At 49.4% G+C, this 20109-nt stretch overlaps 1 protein-coding gene across 5 annotated transcripts in view; it reads left to right on the forward strand.

The window, feature by feature from the left end:
• The first annotated feature begins 15320 nt into the window (after positions 1-15320).
• ITGAL (integrin subunit alpha L) overlaps positions 15321-20109 on the forward strand; it is a 38556-nt gene continuing 33767 nt past the window's right edge. For 4 of the 5 annotated variants that reach the window (XM_014445918.2, XM_006103466.3, XM_014445919.2 and 1 more), the window contains exons 1-4: positions 17328-17452; positions 18523-18625; positions 19549-19643; positions 19734-19801. In XM_014445918.2, coding sequence (XP_014301404.1) covers positions 17398-17452; positions 18523-18625; positions 19549-19643; positions 19734-19801 — 321 coding nt within the window. In that variant the 5' untranslated portion in view covers positions 17328-17397. Of the gene's footprint in view, positions 15356-17327; positions 17453-18522; positions 18626-19548; positions 19644-19733; positions 19802-20109 lie in introns of those variants that run through there. The other variant, XM_023744792.1, reaches the window with a different exon arrangement.

Here is a 20109-nt window from a genome sequence, read left to right on the forward strand (position 1 = left end):
CCTGTGGTGCGTTCAGCTCAGCCCACCCTCGGAAACCCAGGCAGAGTTTTCCAGAACTTTAGATGCTCCGGCCCCTTGGCCATGAGATCAGAAGGGCCTCGGAAGAGGGTGGCCTCCGAGCCCCACCCCTGTGGGGTCCTCTGGGCTTCAGTGACCTTTCCTCTGAGCCCAGCCTCCTTCTCTGGGGAATTCCTCCTTCGGGCCTCCTGGCAGGTGGGAAGAAAGGGAAAGAGCGCTGTGGTGATTTCTGTCAGAGCCGTCCTGACCCCGTTGCTGTGCCCGGGAGGAAGTGGTGGGTGGGGAGCCTTGGCCAGGAGGTCGCAGCTGATGGCAATCAGCAGCATTTGCACCAGCAAATCTTGGTGAATCTGAAGAGAGAAGGTGGGCCTTGTGGACAAAAAGGGGGTTCTATGGAAAGTAACCGCACAGGGTGACCTGGTCACAAATTCCAAACTGGGCAGGTCATGGTGGGCAGTCCTGCTCCAGGCTTACAACTTCTTCAGTAAAAGGCTTCTCTTTTTACCATAGCTAAGATTTGGAAACAGCCTAGGTGCCCATCAGCAAATGAGTGGATTAGAAAACTGTGGTACATCTACACAGTGGAATATTATGCTGCTGTAAAAAAAGAAGGAACTCTTACCATTTGCAACAGCATGGATGAACCTGGAGAGCATTATGCTAAGCGAAATAGGTCAGTTGGAGAAAGAAAAATATCACATGATCTCACTCATTTGTGGGATATAATGATCAACATAATTTGATGAACAAGAATAGATCCAGAAACAGAGAAGCATCGACCAGACCATCAAACCTCAGAGGGAAGGCAGGGGAGGGTGGGAGGAAGGGGGAGAGATCAACCAAAGGACTTGTATGCAGGCATATAAGCATAACCAATGGACTAGCGGGGTGAGGGCATGAGGGGAGGTGGGGGGTAGTGGGGGGATACGGACATATATGTAATACCTTAATCAATAAAGAAAGAAAAAAGCCAGGTGCATTCACAATATTATTAGCCTGAGATATTGATAAGATTGTGATGATATGAAAATGTGTATTCCCTGTGCAACATCAGATTTGCAGGAAAATGAAGCACTTAACATGAACTGAAATTGCTGGTACTCTGAATAAATGAGCAAGTATTATAGTTTTGTTTTTAGGGCCTAATGGGTTATATTGAATAGTTGGTTTCACCTCCTTAAGGTTTATTACCAATATCCATAAAACTTGACACATTAAAATCCCTACCCTTTGGTAAGTCCACTGTTATTTATTAAAATAAAAGTTCTTGTGGGTGATTAAGACATGTTTTCTTTCCTATATTAACAATAACTTTGAGTAATTTTAATATTACATTTTTGTTAACAACTTAAAAAAAAAAAGAAAGAAAAAAGGCTTCTCTTTGCCTTCAGCAAGCCCTGGCCTTTGTTTCTGTGCATTTACGTTAACACACCTTTGAAATGCCTCCTTTCAGACCGCTCCTTCTAACGCAGACCACGCTCAAGAGAGCACACATCTTAACTGGCCTGCAATCTGACCCCACCTTGATCCTCCCACCTCCATGCAATCTTCCCTCCTTAATTTTAAATGCATCAAGGGAATTGTGAAACTGTTTTCCTCTGGAGCATTTGAGATCCTGCTCCCTGGCGTAGTCAGTTTAACTCAAACTCATAAAAATTCTCTACAGGTTTGGCTGTTTCTTACCTCAAGGGCTGATTAGTGCTGAGTCTGGGCAGTCAGGCCTGGTGGGCCGGTATGGGGGTGGGAGGCCTCAGTCTGCCTTTCCTGCTGCCATCTACATCAGCCAGAGGCCCATGAGCCCCACGCATGCCCAGAGGCTTTTCTTTTCTTTAATATCGTTTTTAAAATTGATATTTTTAGACAGAGAGGAAGCAAGAGGGAGAGAGAGAGAGAGAGAGAGAGAGAGAGAGAGAGAGAGAATGAGAGAGAGAGAGAAACATCAATATGAGGGAGAAGCACCGATCAGTTGGCTCCCATACACACACCAACCTGGGGACTGTAATGGGGCGACCTGCGGACTCAGATCAAGATTTAGGAGCCTTTATTAAGCTGGCCAGCGACTACAGTTACAGCACCCTGCTGAAGCAAAGGCTGAACTGCAGTGCCGACTACAGGAGTTACAGCGTTTTTATTTGCAAAAACCACAAAGTTAGTTACAAAACCTTGTGTACACAATTAGTTCCCGACACAGTACAGTATCAGTACAATGACTACCTTCCTATCTATGTGTTCTAGGAACAGAGAGCACGGCGTGCCTCGCCTGGCCAGAGCGCCAAATATGCAGCCCAGCACATTCCCTACTGGTCTTATTGGGAATCAAATCATTGATTCTGCTTCCTGCCAGCCTTCTTCAGGGATTTGTTGGTAGTGGGGGTGGAGGACCATGAGCTTGACAGCTTGGATTCTGCTTTGAATAATATTAAGTAAGCATTTAGCGAGGCATGGACCGAACAGTGAAATTATAAGTAGCAGGACCAGTGGGCCGGCTATGGCTGACAGGAGGGTGGTTAACCAGGGCAACCAAGTAAAGAGGTTTTCATACCAATTTCCTTCTACTTTTCTTCTTTCCTCTCTGCCTAAGAGGCGTTTTCTAAGCTGGCTTAAACTTTCCCGAATAACTCCCGAGTGGCTGGTATAAAAACAACAAACTTCTCCCAAAGCTAGGCACAATCCGCCTTGTTTAAGAAATAGCAAGTCTAGCCCCTTTCGGTTCTGTAAAACTACTTCTGTTAAAGAGCTTAGAGAGTTTTCCAGCTGTCCTACAGATTTTTCAAGAGTGCTGAGGTCCTGGTTAATTTGCTGCCCTAGTTCCTTGTAGTTTTGTTGTCCAGTTACCAGAGCAGCTGTCCCAACAGCTGTGGATCCTGCTATGCCGAGCCCGACGAGGAGGGGGACTAGGACGGGTGCTCTTTTATACCGCCTGGGCTCTAACCGTAGATGTTCTCCTCCCCCTTCTCCTGAATAGTAATATACCTGTGGGAGTATGTGGGTTAGGATGCAAATGCCCGGATCTGATTTTGATAGTAATATTGGGGGGAAAGCACAGGGAGTAATTCCTGGGTGCAGGAAGAAGAATGCAGAGAGGACTTTAGGGGGTAATTTACCAGGATTATACAGGTACCAGCTCCCTGTAAGTCCTCTAAGGTAAGACCTCAAGACTGGTGGCCCCACATGCAGAGACCATCGGGCAAGCTTTCAACTGAGTAGTTGCAAATTTCGGAAGCATTTGATCCAAAAGAGATATTTGCCCTGATCCCTACATAATAAGGTGGTTCAGGGTTTAGACATAACCAACAGTCCTTAGTCATATTGGGTGAAATTTTGTTAAGGAAGTGGAACATAGCCTCTAGAGTACCCAATAAACCCCTATGAGATGTATCCGGCGGTGGTTCCAGTTCCCCCGAGGATCCGGCTGGTGTTGGGGCTGGCTCCAGTGTCTCCGTGTTGTTCCAGTCAGGCGTTCCCAGAACAGATGGAGGCGGGGTTGGAGCTTGCGTAGGCCTGGGGGGCCACGGGGGCTCAGGTTGGAATATTGGGCACAGGGGGCCCACAGGGTTTCGGACCAGGGGAAGGGTGCGACGTTGAATGGTGAAAAGTTCGCCCGGATCCCAGCCTGACACATATAGTTGGATCCCCCATGTTTTTCCCCCTTCCCAATAGTCCGCCCTCCAGTCTAAAGGTTGTAGCATTACTGGATTGCAGTCCCCAACCGAGCAGTTGGCCGTGGGTGCCCCAGGCCTCGCTGTCCTGGTAAACCGGAGTAGTGAGTCAGTGGTCTTCCATGGGGCTAAGGTTTCACAGCCCCAAGAGGCACCCCCACACTCCGGGGGCCCTTCTCGGGGGCAGACACGGTGCTGGGTTCACATAGGTCTTGTTCAAGGTTAAGGCTTCCACGCCCATATGTCTGTGTAGACACATACCCAGCATTTCCCCCTAATATCACAGATCCCCTTATGGTGAGGGGGCGGTTCCATTCTTTCCCAAATATTTTGCAAAGGTCAGTATGTAGCTTCGGCAGCCCTGAGGTGGTGGCCTACCCAATGATTTTACCGTCCAGCGTGCGAGTGACCTCCCAGGAGTAAACTGGGGCTTGGTGGGGATTCCCGTTTGCCAAAACCAGGAGGCATAAAAGGAGGATGCCTAGACAGGGTCCTTTTTCAGTCTGACCTTGAGTGGGTCTGCTGTGCACTCTACAGGCCATTGTCCCGATGCGTCTTCAGCCTTCTTGATTTGTGTGTGGTGAATCCAGCGCTTCTTTCCCCCGACTTTGACAGCAGTTGGGGTGCTTAGGATGACCTGGAAAGGCCCTTCCCACCGAGGCTCAAGAGTACCTGGATCGGGTCGCTTCACCCAGACCAAATCAGCAGGGGCACACACAGGTGGGCTGTTCGGGTTGGGCGCGCAGGCTTCCTGATGAGCTGCCCGGGCGATTTGGTGTACAGCCGCTGAGCTGGTCTGGAGTGCCTGTAAGGACTTGAGGAGATTTCGGTTAGATAGCGCGGCCAGCTCTTCCTCCTGCAGCTGCAGGAGGAGAGGTGGCGGTCTGCCGAACATGATTTCAAAAAGAGTCAGCCCTTTTACATATGGGGTGCATCGGGCCCTGAGCAGAGCAAAGGGGAGATTTACCCAGTTTTCGCCAGTCTCTAATTTTAGTTTTGTCAATGTTTCCTTAAGAGTCCGATTCATCCTTTCTACCTGTCCAGAACTTTGAGGTCTATAAATGCAATGTAACTTCCAGGTGACCTTAAGGGCCTCAGCTAGGGATTGAGTTACTTTGGCGATGAACGCCAGGCCATTGTCGGACCCCATGTATAGTGGTAGGCCAAACCGGGGGAGAATTTCAGAGAGGAGTTTCTTAACTACTACCTGTGCTGTCTCAGCCCTGGTCGGGTATGCCTCTGGCCACCTGGAGAAGGTGTCTACGAACACTAGGAGGTACCGGTAACCTCCTTGTCCACAGGGTAGTTCAGTGAAGTCCACTTCCCAGTGTTCACCGGGACTCAATCCCCGGAACCGGCTTCCCGGTGGTACCGTCACCAGTGGGCTTGAGTTTACCTGGGCACAAATTTGGCACCTTCTGGCTATATCCTGGGTTATCCAATGTAGCCTTGGTATGTAGTATTCCCTTCCCAGGAGTTCAGCTAGTTTGGTTCCTCCCAGGTGAGTACTTTGGTGTGTCTGGGAGGTGATGATTCGGCCCAAAGCCTCTGGAACAAAAGGCCTTCCATCTGGTAATAGTAGCCATCCCTGGGAAGTCCCTTTTGCGTGTAATTTTGTGGCTGTTTCCTTTTCTTCTGAGGTGTAAACAGGGTTTGGCTGTAGATTCCGGGGTGGTACTGCTACCAGTACTTCAAGCGGCCCTACTGGTCTTTTTGCAGTCTCTTTGGCTGTTTTGTCTGCAAACTGGTTTCCCTGGGCCACAGGGGAGTCGTCCTTCTGATGCCCTTTGCAATGGATTACTGCCACCTCCTTGGGCCCCCATATGGCAGAGAGGAGGTTTAATATTTCTTGAGCATTTTTAATGTCCTTGCCTCCTGAGCTTAATAACCCTCTTTCTTTGTAGAGAGCCCCGTGGACATGTACAGTGGCAAAGCCATATCTGCTATCTGTATAAATATTGACTCTCTTGTCCTTCCCCCACCACAGGGCCAATTCCACATTTCAAAATATCAAACTGTATTTCTAATGACCAACTCCAAAGGCTATCATATGTAGCTAGTGCCCACACAGCTAATATTACATTATTAAACCAAGCGTTACATCTTTATATGCTAACGGGAGAATTTTGCACATGCCACCAGTCTAGCGAATGAGGACCAGCCCAGCCCCACAGATATTGTCAATGTGTAATAAATTCATATTAATGGATAACAAATTTTTATGTGTTAGGGCTATCAATTCAGCCTTCTGAGCAGAAGTGCCATGTCCTAAGGCTTGTGCCCAGATGACTCGAGTCCTTGTAACCACTGCTGCCCCGGCGTACCGGACACCATTCTCAATGAAGCTACTTCCAACTGTAAATAGTGTCTTCTCGGGGTTGACAAGGGGTTGATCAGTAAGATCAGCCCGTAGAGAGGTGAGAGCCGTCAGGGTGTCTTCACAATCGTGGATGAGGGGCTCTGTCCCTTCATCCAGTAATGAGTGGCTGGGTTTAGGGCAGCAGTCTTTAGAAAACTCACCCTGGGAGGGTCTAATAAGAGTACTTGGTATTGAGTAATGTGGGCATTCAATAGCCAGCATTCTGGGGGACTGCACAACAGAGTCTCTACCGAGTGGGGTGCCACCACCTGTAGATCTTGCCCAAAAGTTAATTTAGAAGCCTCTTTAACCAGGATTGCCGTTGCTGCTATTGCCTTTAGGCAGGTTGGCCACCCTACAGCCACTGGGTCTAGTCTTTTTGACAAGTAGGCAACCGGCCTCTTCCAGGGTCCCAGAGTTTGTGTTAGGACTCCTTTCACCACACCTCGGGATTCAACCACATAGAGCTGGAACGGTTTGGTGAGGTCAGGGAGGCCTGAGGCCGGGGCACTTATTTGGGCCTGTTTTAGTTGCTGATCGGCCCTATCTTCTACTTTTGTCCAGTTTAGGTCAGGGTCCTTGCCCCCTGTGGCCGTGTACAAAGGCTTTGCAATTTCAGCAAAACCTAGAATCCAAAGCCTACAATACCCTACCGCCCCAAGGAATTCTCGTACCTGTCGCTTCGTCTTGGGGGTCGGGATAGAGAGCATTGCCTGGATTCTACTGTGGGAGAGGGTCCTCTTACCGTCCTCTATGTGATACCCGAGGTAGGTTACCCTGGTGCCACAGAGTTGGGCCTTCGTAGCGGAGACTCGGTGTCCGAGGCAGTCCAATGTCAGCAGCAGATCTTGTGTAGCTGGACGACAGTCTTCCTCTTTCTCAGTAGGAGGTCGTCAACATACTGGAGCAGGGCGACACCTGGATGGCTGTGGCGATATTCTTTAAGGTCTTGGTTAAGGGCCTCATCGAATATAGTGAGGGAGTCCTTAAATCCCTGAGGGAGTCTGGTCCAAGTCAATTGTCCTGACTCTCCCTCCTCTGGGTCTGTCCACTCAAAAGCAAAAATTGGTTGACTCTGGGGTGCGAAGGGAAGGGAGAAGAAAGCATCCTTCAAGTCTAGGACAGTATAATACCAGCGGTCTGGCCGAAGTAAGCTTAGGAGAGTATAAGGCTTAGGGACGGTAGGATGGATAGTTTCTACTCTTTTGTTTACCTCCCTTAAATCTTGAACGGGCCTAAAGTCTTCCATTCCTGGTTTCTGGACAGGTAGTAAAGGGGTGTTCCATGCTGACTGGCAAGGTATTAGGATTCCCGCCTTTCTCAGTCTCTGTATGTGTTTGGCTATGCCCAACTTTGCCTTCTGGCTCGTTAGGTATTGCCTGACCCGAATCAGAGTGGCAGTGCTGGTGAGCTGGATCACTATGGGAGGCCGGTGTCTCGCCAGCCCAGGTGGATTCCCCTCAGCCCAAACTCTGGGTATCTCTTTTTGGAGCTCTCGGAGGTAGGGGTCTTCTGAGGGGGTCTTTGAAATCCCTTCATGTAGCCTGTATTCCTCCTGTAAAGGGCAGGTGAGGAGTAAAACTGTTCCCTCCGGCTCTGTGGGCGGTTGGAGGAATACCCGAGGTCCTTCCCCTCCTTCAAAGGAAATAGTGGCTTGGAGTTTGTTGAGTAAGTCTCTTCCCAGAAGGGGGTAGGGGCATTCGGGCATTACAAGAAAAGAGTGGGTAACTGTGCCTGCCCCTAGGTTGGTGATTTGTCCCTGAGTCCAGGGGTAGGATTTTACTCTCCCTGTCGCCCCTTGGACGGGGGTTCTGGACTTCGAGACCGGGCCAGCTGGGTGTTGTAGTACTGAAAACGTGGCTCCGGTGTCTACCAGGAAATCCACTGGTTTGCCCCCAATGTTCAACGTTACCCTGGGCTCCTGGGGGCCTACAGAGCCCCGACGCCCTCAGTCCACCTCCTCGACCAGCATGGGTTTTCCTTCATCTCCGGTCTTTCGGGGCATTCCCTTTTCCAGTGTCCTTCCTTTTCACAGTAAGCACATTGGTTCTTCCCCAGCCTGGGCCTTTGGCCTTGTCTCTTTTTCCCGTCCTTCTTCCCGGTGCCTTGCCTTGATCCCTTCCCCTCGTTCATAGCCAGTAAGATCTTTGCCATTTTGGTATTTAGGTTTGCAGTTTGGTCTTCCCGATTATTGAAAACCTTCTGGGCAACCTCGACCAGTTCTGAGAGTGACTTCCCCTCAAAGCCTTCTAACTTTTGTAACTTTTTTCTAATGTCTGGGGCCAACTGGGACACGAACACAATATTAATGGCCCGCCGATTTTCTGGGGCATTCGGGTCAGTTGGGGTATACACCCAGTATGCCTCACAAAGCCTCTCTAAAAAGGCGGCTGGGCTTTCACTCGGTCCCTGCACATATCCATCAACAAGTGAATCTAATGCACAGTCTCCATTACCTTGGAGAGATTAGTGGGCTTCCCAGCGGCAGCTCGGATGGCCCTGAGGAGAGTCTGGCGATACCTGACGAGAGCCTCCTTCCCTTGGTCCAAATTGTGGTCCCACTGTGGCCTTCCAGCCGGAAAAACCACCTCTATCCTTCCAGGATCAGTGGCAGGCTGTCCGTCCGGCCCAAGGACCAGCTTTCGTCCTTCATTTTTTACTCTCTCCCTCTCCTCTGAGGTGAAGAGAGTCTGAAGTAATTGCTGACAGTTGTCCCAGGTCGGCTGGTGAGTGAAGAAAACAGACTCAAGGAGGGAGACCAAACTCTGGGGGTTTTGAGAAAAGAACGGATTCTGATTCTTCCAGTTATACAGATCATAGTGGAAAAGGGGACATAAATCATAAAAGGTCGACCGTCCGGCCCTAAGTCCAGGGGGGCTGCCTGACGTAATGGCAACAAGGGGGCTGGCCCACTTGGGGAAGCCTCCTCAGTCCCTCTCTGGGGGTCCCCTGGAGGCCCATAAGAGGCCCCGGTCCTAGTGTGGGGTGGACTAAAAGGGCTTCTGGCCGACAGAGTTTGTACGGGTGGCCATTGCAGAGGTTGTGGCAGCGGCGGGGAACTCGACTCCGCAGCCTGCCCCGCACCAGGGAGTGGGGCCTGAGGGATCGGGGAATAAAGGGGAGAAGCCCCCGGAAGACCTGCTCTGGCTTTTGCCTCTGGACTTAGACCTGGGCCAGGAATAGTACCCGGGGGAGGCTGGGGAGATGACTCCACAGGAGCCGTGGGTCCGCTTCCCGAGGGTGTCCCAGGTGGGGGGACATAAGGTGGAGGCTGTCGTCCTGAGACCTCATCCTCGGGGCCATTGGGCAAGACCTTAGGGTCTGTCTTTTTTCCGCCTTTTGGGGGCTCTGTCAGCAAAATAGTCTGTCTCTGTCCCAATTTTTCTTCGGGGCATTGGCATTTCTTTAACCACCGGGGTTTCTCAGTGAGGATGTCTACCCATATCTGGATGTAGGGAATTTGGTCAGGGTGGCCAGGACAACCGTAAACAATGTGCTGAACCCAATATGCTGTCCCCAGATCAAAGGACCCGGTGGATGGCCACCCAACCCCAAAGGTGGGCCACTCTCTTCACAAAATTTCTGTAAATCAAAATAATTAATGGGGGTGGCATAGTTCTCTCTGAGTCTCTTGAAGTCCTAAAAATTTTCAAGAAAACATTGTAAGGGGGTCGACGAAGATGACTGACCTGACCCATTTTGACAAAGACAAAGACAACAAAGAACAAAGACAAAACAAACCAGACAAATGCAACCTAAGGTTGCCCAGACCAGGACCCCCAGATGCCGTTGCGTCTGGGCAGTCGGGCTCTGAGGTTCTGCTGCATCCAGCCCTCTTTTGAGTCCTAAAAGTAACGTTCCACAGACAGATACCAGATTCTTACCTCCCTGCTGGAGGTCCAGGTGGCTCGTCGTTTTCGGATTGCAGTTTTGGGAGGAAAACACTCCGCCTCCCTGGGACCTGGGACGGAGACTGGAGTGTCCTTGCCTGGGGCGTCTGGGGTGTCCACCGGCAACTCTGCCAGAGTGAATCTCGCTGGGGCCTCCAAATGTAATGGGATGGCCCATGGAGACAACCACCAGGGACTCAGATCAAGATTTAGGAGCCTTTATTAAGCTGGCCAGCGACTACAGTTACAGCACCCTGCTGAAGCAAAGGCTGAACTGCAGTGCTGACTACAGGAGTTACAGCGTTTTTATTTGCAAAAACCACAAAGTTAATTACAAAACCTTGTGTACACAATTAGTTCCCAACACAGTACAGTATCAGTACAATGACTACTTTCCTATCTATATGTTCTAGGAACAGAGAGCACAGCGCGCCTGGCCTGGCCGAAGCGCCAGATATCCAGCCCAGCACAGGGACCAAACCTGCAACCTGGGCATGTGCTGTTGACTGGGAATTGAACTGGTGATCTTTTGTTGCCCGGGACAATGCTCAATCTATTGAGCACACTGGCCAGGGCACACCCCTTCTTTTCTACATTTTATTCATTTAAGAGCCACGAAAGAGAAAGAGTTCAGTGTAAGTATAAGTGTATGTGTGGACGGGGACTAGAGAGGCCACTGGGAATGGAGGTCACCCTCCAAGTTATTGCTGTTCCTTGCTCATAGATCTCACGATTTCTCTCTCATGGCATCTACTTCTGTGCAGTTCTGCACCATCTTCCCTTATTTATAACTGTTTGATCCTCTCCACATTCTTAGAAGGAACCAACTGATCACTTCCTTGCCTCCCGTTTATTATTTAATTTTATATATTTATTAAATAAATTCCTGGCTCTGGAAATTCAGCCCTCTTCCTTTAACTCCTGTCTCTTTTGGAGATACAGCTGTTTGCTTCTAAGAGCCTAGGCCTCGGAAAGCTAAAAGGCTCAACTCTCCTCAGGGGCCAGGGCAGCCCAAGCAAGCATTCACTCACTCAGTAAATACCAGGTGTGCCTGTTAAAAGTAGCGGATTTTGTAATCAAAGAAAATACGATAATTTCCAGAGAAACATCAAAAGTGCTGAATAATTAAAGGGGGTGGCATAGTTCTTTATTCAAAGTGCTTTATTCAAAGTAATGTCCATCGCTAGCTACACATCCCCCCATCTTTCAGGTAATTTGTGGATACCGTCCCAATGGAACTTTTCTTGTTTTGAAGCAAGCCATTCAGAGACCCAATTTTCCACTTCTTTGTACGTTTTGAAGTGTTGCTCAGAAAGTGTGTGTGCCATCGATCGGGACAAGTGGTAATCTGAAGCAGCAAAGTCTGGTGAATAGAGCGGGTGGGTTAATACTTCCCAGACAAGATCTTTTAACGTGTCTTTAACCAGTTTTGAAGTGTGTGATGGTGTGTCATCATGAAGCAAAATTACTTTGCTGTGTCTTCTGGCCCATCTGGTCATTTTACAATCAAAGCGTGGTTCAAATGGATTATTTGTTTTTGGTAGCGATCAGTATTAACAGTTTCACCTGGTTTTAGAAGCTCATAATATACCACACCTTCCTGATCCCACCAAACACAGAGCATTGTCTTCTTTCTGAAGCGATTTGGCCTTGCAGTCGGTGTTGATGGTTGACCTGGATCAACCTGTGATTTTGTGCATTTGGGATTCTCAAAATAAATCCACTTTTCATTGCCAGTCACAATTCCATGCAAAAAAGACTTTCTTTCATGCTGTTGAAGCAACGTTTTACTGATGTCTTCTCAGTTTTCCTTTTGTCTTTTGTTCAGTTGATGTGGCACCCATTTTCCTTCCTTTAAAATCTTTCCCATTGCTTGTAAATGATCAAAAATTGTTTGTTGAGCAACGTTTAATCTTTCTGAAAGCTGTTTTTGAGTTTGACACGCATTTTCATCCAAAAATGCTTGTAATTGTTGGTCTTCAAACTTCTTTGGTTGACCTACACGTTCTTTATCTTTCACATCGAAATCATCACTTTTAAAGCTTTTAAACCAGTGTTCACAAGTATCTTGAGATGGAGCATGTTCACTATAAGCTTCCCGAAGTATATGATAACTTTCAGCAGCACTTTTCTTCAAAATAAAGTAATGAATTAGGACTTTCTGCAAATGCTCTTTTTTTGGCATAAAATTCGACATTTTTAAGCGTAAAAACATCTATGATGTTAACAGCTTGAGAAAATTGGACATTTGAAGTTTTGACGCTTGCTGTCAATACAACAAAATAGCATACATATCAAACCGCATATATATCAACATACGTGTAACTCCATCTATTGAAAAAAATCCACATTATTAACCGGTACACCTGGTAGTTACTATGTACTTGCCTACTGTGCTCCAGTCGCTGTTTTAGGTACTGAGGATACAGCAGTGAATAACAACAACAAATGCTACTACAGCCCAGTGGAGTTTACGTCCTAGTAGGGAAGAGGGACAATAAACTGGATGAGTAAATAAATTAGAAAGGTAAGCAGATGTCGGTAAGTGTTAAGGATCAAAGATCTAAAGGAGATAAAGGAAAGAGTTGTGAGGCTTTGCACGAGAGCAGCATGTGCAAAGGCCCTGAGGCAGCAGTGTGCTGGAATGGTAAAAGAGTGTGACTGGAAAGGAATAAGCTAGAGAGGTCAGGGAGATAATAGACGTCCCATAGGTTAAAGCTTTATGGGCCACATGGAGAACTTCGGTTTGTAGCTTGAGTGAAAGGGAAAGTCAACGGAAGGTTTTGAGTAAGAGAGTGACATGGTCTGACATAGTTTTAAAGGATCCCTCTGGCTGCTGTGTGGAGAATAGGCTGTAGCCGGGACAAGGTTGGAAGCAGGTGGACCAGTTAGAGGAGTAATGCAAAATCCAGGAAGCACAAGATGATGCCATCTTGGACCAGGGAATGAGCAGTGATGAAGATGAGACATGTCTGGACACAAAGTCCTGTTATTCTATTATTATGTTGTTAATCCTCACCCAAGGATGTTTTTCCAAGTCCATTGATTTTTAGAAAGAGTGGAAGAGAAAGGGAAAGACAGAGAGAAACAGTGATGTGAGAGAAAAACATTGACTGGTTGCCTCCTGCACGAGTCCTGAGCCCCGACCAGGGCCTGGTCCAGGGAGGATCCTGCAACCAAGTTATGTTCCCTTGACCGGAATTGAACTGGGGACCCTTGAGTCCGCAGGCTGACGCTTTATCCATTGAACCAAACCAGCTAGGGCCTGTTTACGCTCTTAAGTGGAGCAAGAGAAAATGCTCTCTCATTATTTTCTCATCCATCTATAGAGAAATAAGACATTATTAAAATAATTTTACTTGACAAAGGACACAGAGGACTTGAGGCATCCAGACCACTGGCTCTGTCTTAGATGCAGATTCTGTGTACCCCAGGACTTCCCAGTCTAGGATCTCATTTGTGATTCGCCTGTGAGATTATATGTTTGAGTCATTTTCATGATCCTTGTATAAAACAATCTATATATATAAAACACTAATATGCAAATAGACCGAACAGCCGAACAACTGGTCGCTATGACGTGCACTGACCACCAGGGGGCGCACATGAAACATGGCGGGCATCAGCCACAGCGGGATGGTGGAGCAGGTGAGTGGGAGTGCCTGTCATCGGGGCCAGCCTCTGGTGGTTACTGAAAATTCTTTGCTCCCACACACCAGCTCCAGCTGGCTTCTTGCACCTGCTGCCAGCGCAGGCCCCACTCGCACCTGCTGCCGGCACCAGAGCCACCGCTCGCACCCACTGCCAGCGCCTGGTGCCAGCCCCGATCGCTTGGCACCATCAGTGGGTGCGAGCAGCAGCTGCCAGCCCTGATTGCCCCTCGGGGCTTCTCCACCTCCCCCTGCTCCTGAGGGACAATTGGGGCCAGCAGCTGCCTCTTGCACCCGCTGATCAATGGACTTGCTGGCCCCAATCACTCCGCGCCATCAGCAGGTGCGAGCAGGGCCGGCACCCTCCTCTCTAATCACTTGGTCTCTCTGAACCCTGCTGAGAGATTTGCTAAGGTAGAGCCGGGGCATGAGAGGTCATGAGGCTCTTGACAGCCATGCAGCAGGTGTGGACTGGATTTTGTGTGTGCAAAGGGGCATCCTGAGAGGTTTTTAAGCCTAAGAGAGACGTGCTCAGGTTTCTCAAGGTTAACTTGGTGGTTCGTGGGAGAGAGAGCCTTCCTGGGGGAGCCAGCGGAGGAAAGGAAGAACTGGAGTGGCAGTGAAGGTTCTGCTGAGAACTAATGGGGATTCAAACAAAAAGAACAGAATCGAGAGACAGTGCAGGGTACTTGGGCCCTCGGAGAACTGACAGTCTGAGATATGAAGTCAGCCAGTCCCGTGTGTGGGGGGGGGAGGGGTGGGGGGGGCACATCCTGCCTCAGACACCCCCACGTGGTCCCTGCAGCCTGAGGTCTCTTCAGGGGAATTACCTGCTCTCGGGGCACCGAGCCTCTGTCTACTTCCCAGAATCCTTGGGGCTTGCTTACTTGTACTTTGTAGCTTCCTCAGCTTTATAGTCCTCAACAAGAAGGAGAAAAAGTATTTTTTTTTTTCTTAAACAGAACATGATAAATATGTGCAGGAGTATCTTGCTGCTGAAACACACACAGGAACTTGTAATGCCTTTCATCCCAGGTGTTTCTTCTGACACGCTTACAGTTTCTATAAGCTTAAACCCTAATTCAAACACCCAAAATTGTTTTTAAAATAAATATTTTTATTGATTTTGAGAGCGGGAGGGAGAGGGAGGAGAAACATCCGTCGGCTGCCTCCTGCACGCCCCCTACTGGGGAATCAAGCCCACAGCCCAGGCATGTGGCCAGACTGAAAGCCACAGGAGCCAGGGTGCATCCAAGTGTTGAAGATGGCCTAAGTCTGTGGTCGGCAAACCGCGGCTCGATAGCCACATGCGGCTCTTTGGCCCCTTGAGTGTGGCTCTTACTACGCCTTAGGAGTTACCCTAATTAAGTTAATAACAATGTACCTACCTATATAGTTTAAGTTTAAAAAATTTGGCTCTCAAAAGAAATTTCAATCGTTGTACTGTTGATATTTGGCTCTGTTGTCTAATGAGTTTGCCGACCACTGGCCTAAGTAGTGGTTCTCAACCTTCCTCATGCCGCGACCCTTTGATACAGTTCCTTATGTTGTGGTGACCCCCAACCATAAAATTATTTTCGTTGCTACTTCATAACTGTAATTTTGCTACTGTTATGAATCGTAATGTAAATATCTGATATGCAGGATGTGTTTCCATTGTTCGCGACCCACAGGTTGAGAACCGCTGGATAGGAAAACCTTCATGCTGGAGAGAGCTGATTGGCCTGTTAATTCCCGGTTGATGTTCTCTGCTGAGATAATGACAGTTTTTCCAAACAGGTGAGACCTGTATGGTTAACTAGCACTAACAACATCTTGTCATGACGATTGCAGGGCTCCAAACCGTTAACAATGGTTCCTTTTGAGCGTTCGAAGCAGGAGGTGGATGTTAAGAGAGAGTCTTTATCCTTTACACACTTCTGTAACTTTTGAATTTTAAAATGCATAGTGTTGTAATTTCAGAACAAAACAAAAGAATTCGGTTCAATGTAAATTGGAACTGCCATACAGAGCATCAAAGAAGCCAGTCTGAATGATCTGATTTTAACTGAATTTGAAAAAGGCTCTCTGACCTCACCTAATGCCCAGGAGCCAGCGTGCCACCTGGTAGCTGTGGGCAGGGGGTGATGAGTGACCGGCGTGCACACGCCTTCCCCAGGGCCGGACGCTGGCAGTGGCCCGGCAGGGGGGGCAGGCCCTCCTCACCACACAGGGAGGCTCAGTGTGCTGCCCACTTTCCCATACACAGATACAGCGCTTCTATTCCGTTGTGCTTTTAACATCTTTATTCTTTCAAAACTTCCCATTATACATCCTCGTTGTAAAATGTATTTTTTTCAGGCAATACAGAAAGTATAAACCTTATTCTGTTTGGAGTTTAGTTGTGTGTCCTTTCAGATTTGCTTTACACTCACACACAAACACACATAATTTCAACTTCTTCCTTTTTTGAGGTATAATTTACATATCATAAAATTACCGTTTTTAAGTGTATAACCCAGTGGTTTTTAATACATTCATAACGTTGTGCAACAAGCACCACCACCTAATTCCAGAACATTTCATCACCCCAAAAAGAAACCCTATACCCACCGCAGCCACTCCTCATTCCCTACTCCCCCCGTCCTCTCAGCCACTAATCTACTTTCTGTCTCTCTAGATTTGCCTATGCTGACATGTCACTTAAATAGAACCATGCAGCACGTGACCTTCTGTGCCTGACTTCTTTAACTTATTATAATATTTACAAAGTCCATCCGTGTTGTAGCATCCACCAGCGCTTCATTCCTTTTTACGGCCAAGTAATATTCCATTGTGTGGCTGCAAACCACGTTTTGTTTATCCATTCATCATGTGGTGGACACTGCATTGTTCCCAGTTTCCCTAAAACGAATAATGCTGCTATGAAAATTCATGTATGTATTTTCAATTCTTTTGGGTCTATACCTCGGAATCGCTGGGTCAGATGGTAACTCTATGTTTGCCATTTCTCTCTTTTGAGAAACTGTCAACCTGTTTTCCGCCATCTTACATCCCCACTGGCAAAGTACCAGGGTTCCAATTTCCCCACCTTCTCACCCACACTTCTTTTCTTTTTCATTCTAGCCATCCTAGTGAGTGTGAAGTGGTATCTTATTTTGGTTTTGATTTCAGTTTTTCTAATGACTAAATGATGTTGAGCATCTTGGTGGCCATGTGTATATCATCTTTGGACAAATGACTATTCAAATTCTTTGCCCATTTAAAATAACGGCTTGTCTTTGTATTGTTGAGTTGCAAAAGTTCTTTATCTGTTCTTGATTTAAGTCCCATATCGGGTATAATGTGTGAATATTTTCTCCCATTCTGTGGGCGTTATTTTTGATTTTTTAGAATAAAAATGAATTTCTAAATGCACTGCTCTGTAACGTGCTCTTTTTACCTCACAGTGTGTTATGGGCATCTTTCCATGGTAGGAGGACGCCGCCCCATTATGGCTGTACCTCAGTTTATTGGACGGTCCTCTACTGAGCTTGAAAGCGGCTCAGGTTCATGAGTCAGTGAGAGACGAAGATGCGGCGGCTCTTGGTGCCGTTTGCTCCTGGATGATGTGAAAATGCAAGCAGCACAGGAAGTCTCTAACCTGCTTACACTTCCTCTCTAAGACTCCGCGGTTTCACAACCCCTTCAACCCCTCCTTCACCACCACCCAGTGGTATCAGCTGGCGCCTCTGTGAGAAAGTTCCACTTCAAGACGCCCCAAAGCATTATCATTTCCTTCTCTCGCCCCATCTAGGTTGCCAGCAACCCCCAGGGTCCTCTGAGACCCGCCGGCTTCAAAGATGAACTGGTTCATCACTGTAGCAAGGCTGCTGCTGCCTGGGCCTTTTCTCCTTGGTAAGCAAGAGAGGAGAGGCGGGGAGGGACATGTGGCTGTGGCCAGGGAACCGCAAGGCCTTACAGAATGAGAGCCAAGGGGGAGCTGCTCTCGGGGTGGCACTGGCCAAGGTGATGTGGGGCCCAGGGATCTAGAGGAGAGGGGCCAAAGAAAGTCAGATCCAAAGCACAGGCCAGGTGTGGAGGAAGGACGGGGGGGACAGGATGGCAACAGTGAGAGGTGAGGGCGTGGGCCCCTCCCCAGGCAGGTGGAAACGGGTACACAGAGCTGTGCGGGGTCTGCTCCACCCGGTGCTCCTCTCTGTGGCATCTCAGGCAAGTCCTGCCCCTTTCTGGGCCTCAGTCCCTTCACCTGAACAATGCTGGGGCCTCGCCTCTGACAGCCCGGGATGCTGTGAAATCAGCCTGGTGCCTGGAAGGCCAGCAGGGCCAGAGGAAAGCTTGGGACTTGCAGCCCAGGCTGCCTGAGGCCGGGAATCCGAGATCTGAGGCCAAGGAAGAGACTGGTCCCTGGCCGGTGGGGAGCGTGGGAGCATAAGAGCAGGGAAGAGGGAGGAGGGAGGAGGGAGGAGGGAGGAGGGAGGAGGGAGCTTCGCGGGGATCTTGAAACCCCGAAACCCCGAGGCTGTGTGGGAGGAAGCCTGAGGATAACCATTTGAGTTCTCAGGCGCCTGGGCCCCCGGCTCAAGGAGAAATGAGTGTGTGGGAGATACACCCTGCCTCGGGGCATCCCCAGCTGCTCCTGGGGCCCCTTCCGTCTGCTCCTCTCCCACGGGCCTCTGCCTTCTCATCCTTCCTTCTTTGCTGAGAGGCCAACGGGAAGTCGTGTCCTTCCCAGGCCCTGGGACTGCCAGGCTCCGGGGAGCAGGGCGTCGCAGCCCACATCTCCCTGAGCCGAGGCCCTCGGGGGAGGCCAGGGAGGCTGGTTCCAGCCCTCGCTCTGCCTGGTTCGGGGTCGACCCATCCCCTGGGGCACGTGGGCGGCAGCCAGTCCGCGTGCGGCGCGGGGTGGGGGTGGGGGTGGGGGTCCCTGGCCAGAAGTGGCTGACGGGCCCCCTTGTCTCCCTCAGCCCCGGCCTCCGGCTACAACCTGGACGTGCGGCACGTGCAAAACTTGTCCTTCCCACTCGCCGGGAGGCACTTTGGGTACCGCGTCCTGCAGGTTGGAAACGGGTGAGCGGATGCCCCAGGTGCCCCTGCCCCGCAGAGCCCGGGACGAGGCACCCATGTCAGCCCGGGGCTGGCCAGTGAGAGCCGCAGGGTCAAGGAGAACGTGGGGGGGATTTCTCAGGAACAGGAGCAAGGCCTCGGGATGGCAGGATGAGGCCCATGCACCGCCCAAGCGCCACATAGGAACCCGAGAGGGAACCGTCCCAGCCCCCAAACACCTGGCCATGCTGCCCCCTGCCCGCCTAGCACAGAGCGGCTAAGCTGTAGGTCTTTGATGCCTGATTGAATGAACTTATAATGTAACATTCTGGCATATTCTCTGGTCCTCAGTCTTTCTAGAGCAGTGGTCGCGGCTCTTTGGCCCCTCGAGTGTGGCTCTTCCACAAAACACCACGTGCGGGCGCACACGTACAGTGCGATTGAAACTTCGTGGCCCATGCGCAGAAGTCGGTTTTTGGAAAGGAGATAGACGAAACAAGTATACAAGACGAGTGTGGACGGGAGAGTTGGAAGGGGTCGACCTCAGCGAACGTACCTCAATCAGATTGAGGGCGTTGTTAGCAAAGGCCAGCTTAGGAGTACCCTAATGAAGTTAATAACAATGTAGCTACCTATATAGTTTAAGTTTAAAAAAACTTGGCTCTCAAAAGAAATTTCAATCGTTGTACTGTTGATATTTGGCTCCGTTGACTAATGAGTTTGCCGACCACTGTTCTAGGCTGATGGAAATAATTCCTAACTTTCTAGAGTTCTGGCATGTTGGGTGACTTCTCTGGGATTCAGTAAGGCAGCAATAGGTGGGGGCCCGAGGGAGAAGGCTGCATGGCTTTGAGGTGCCTGGCCGGGGATAGGATACCCCTTATGAGGTAGGAGTGGGGAGGTAAAGACCTGGGTAACTTCATCTCACAGGTGAGATTTCTCATCAGGGTTGTTGTGGGAGCTCCGGGTGAGGGGAGCAGCCCCGGAAACCTCTACCAGTGCCAGCCGGACTCTGGCCGCTGCCTGCCAGTGGGCCTGAGCGGTGAGTAGCTGGTGAGGGAGCTGGGAGGAGGTGCCCCCTCCACGCCGGGATTGCCCAAATTCCTCCAGACCAACCTTATGGTGCCCACAGGTTCCAACTACACCTCTCAGTACTTGGGAATGACCTTGGCGACAGACCCCACAAATGGAAACATGTTGGTAAGAATTTTGTGTCGTGTGAGGTCAGAGCCCGTGAAGCTCAATGCTAGGAAACTGATTGAAAAGAAGAAAGAAAAAATGGATTAAAGATCATAGTGAAGGCCCTGGCTGGTGAGGCTCAGTCGGTTGGAGTGTCATCCTGTGCACCAAAGAGTCTTGGGTTCGATTCCCGGTCAGCGCACATTTCCACATTGTAGGTTCAATCCCTGGTCAGGGCACGTACAAGGAGCAGCCGATCAATGTTTCTCACACCAACATTTCTCTCTCTCTCTCTCTCTCTCTCTCTCTCTCAGAAATCAATAAAGAAA

This window comes from Myotis lucifugus, unplaced genomic scaffold (assembly GCF_000147115.1).
Source record: "Myotis lucifugus unplaced genomic scaffold, Myoluc2.0 scaffold_486, whole genome shotgun sequence".
In the NCBI taxonomy this organism is placed as follows: domain Eukaryota; kingdom Metazoa; phylum Chordata; class Mammalia; order Chiroptera; family Vespertilionidae; genus Myotis; species Myotis lucifugus.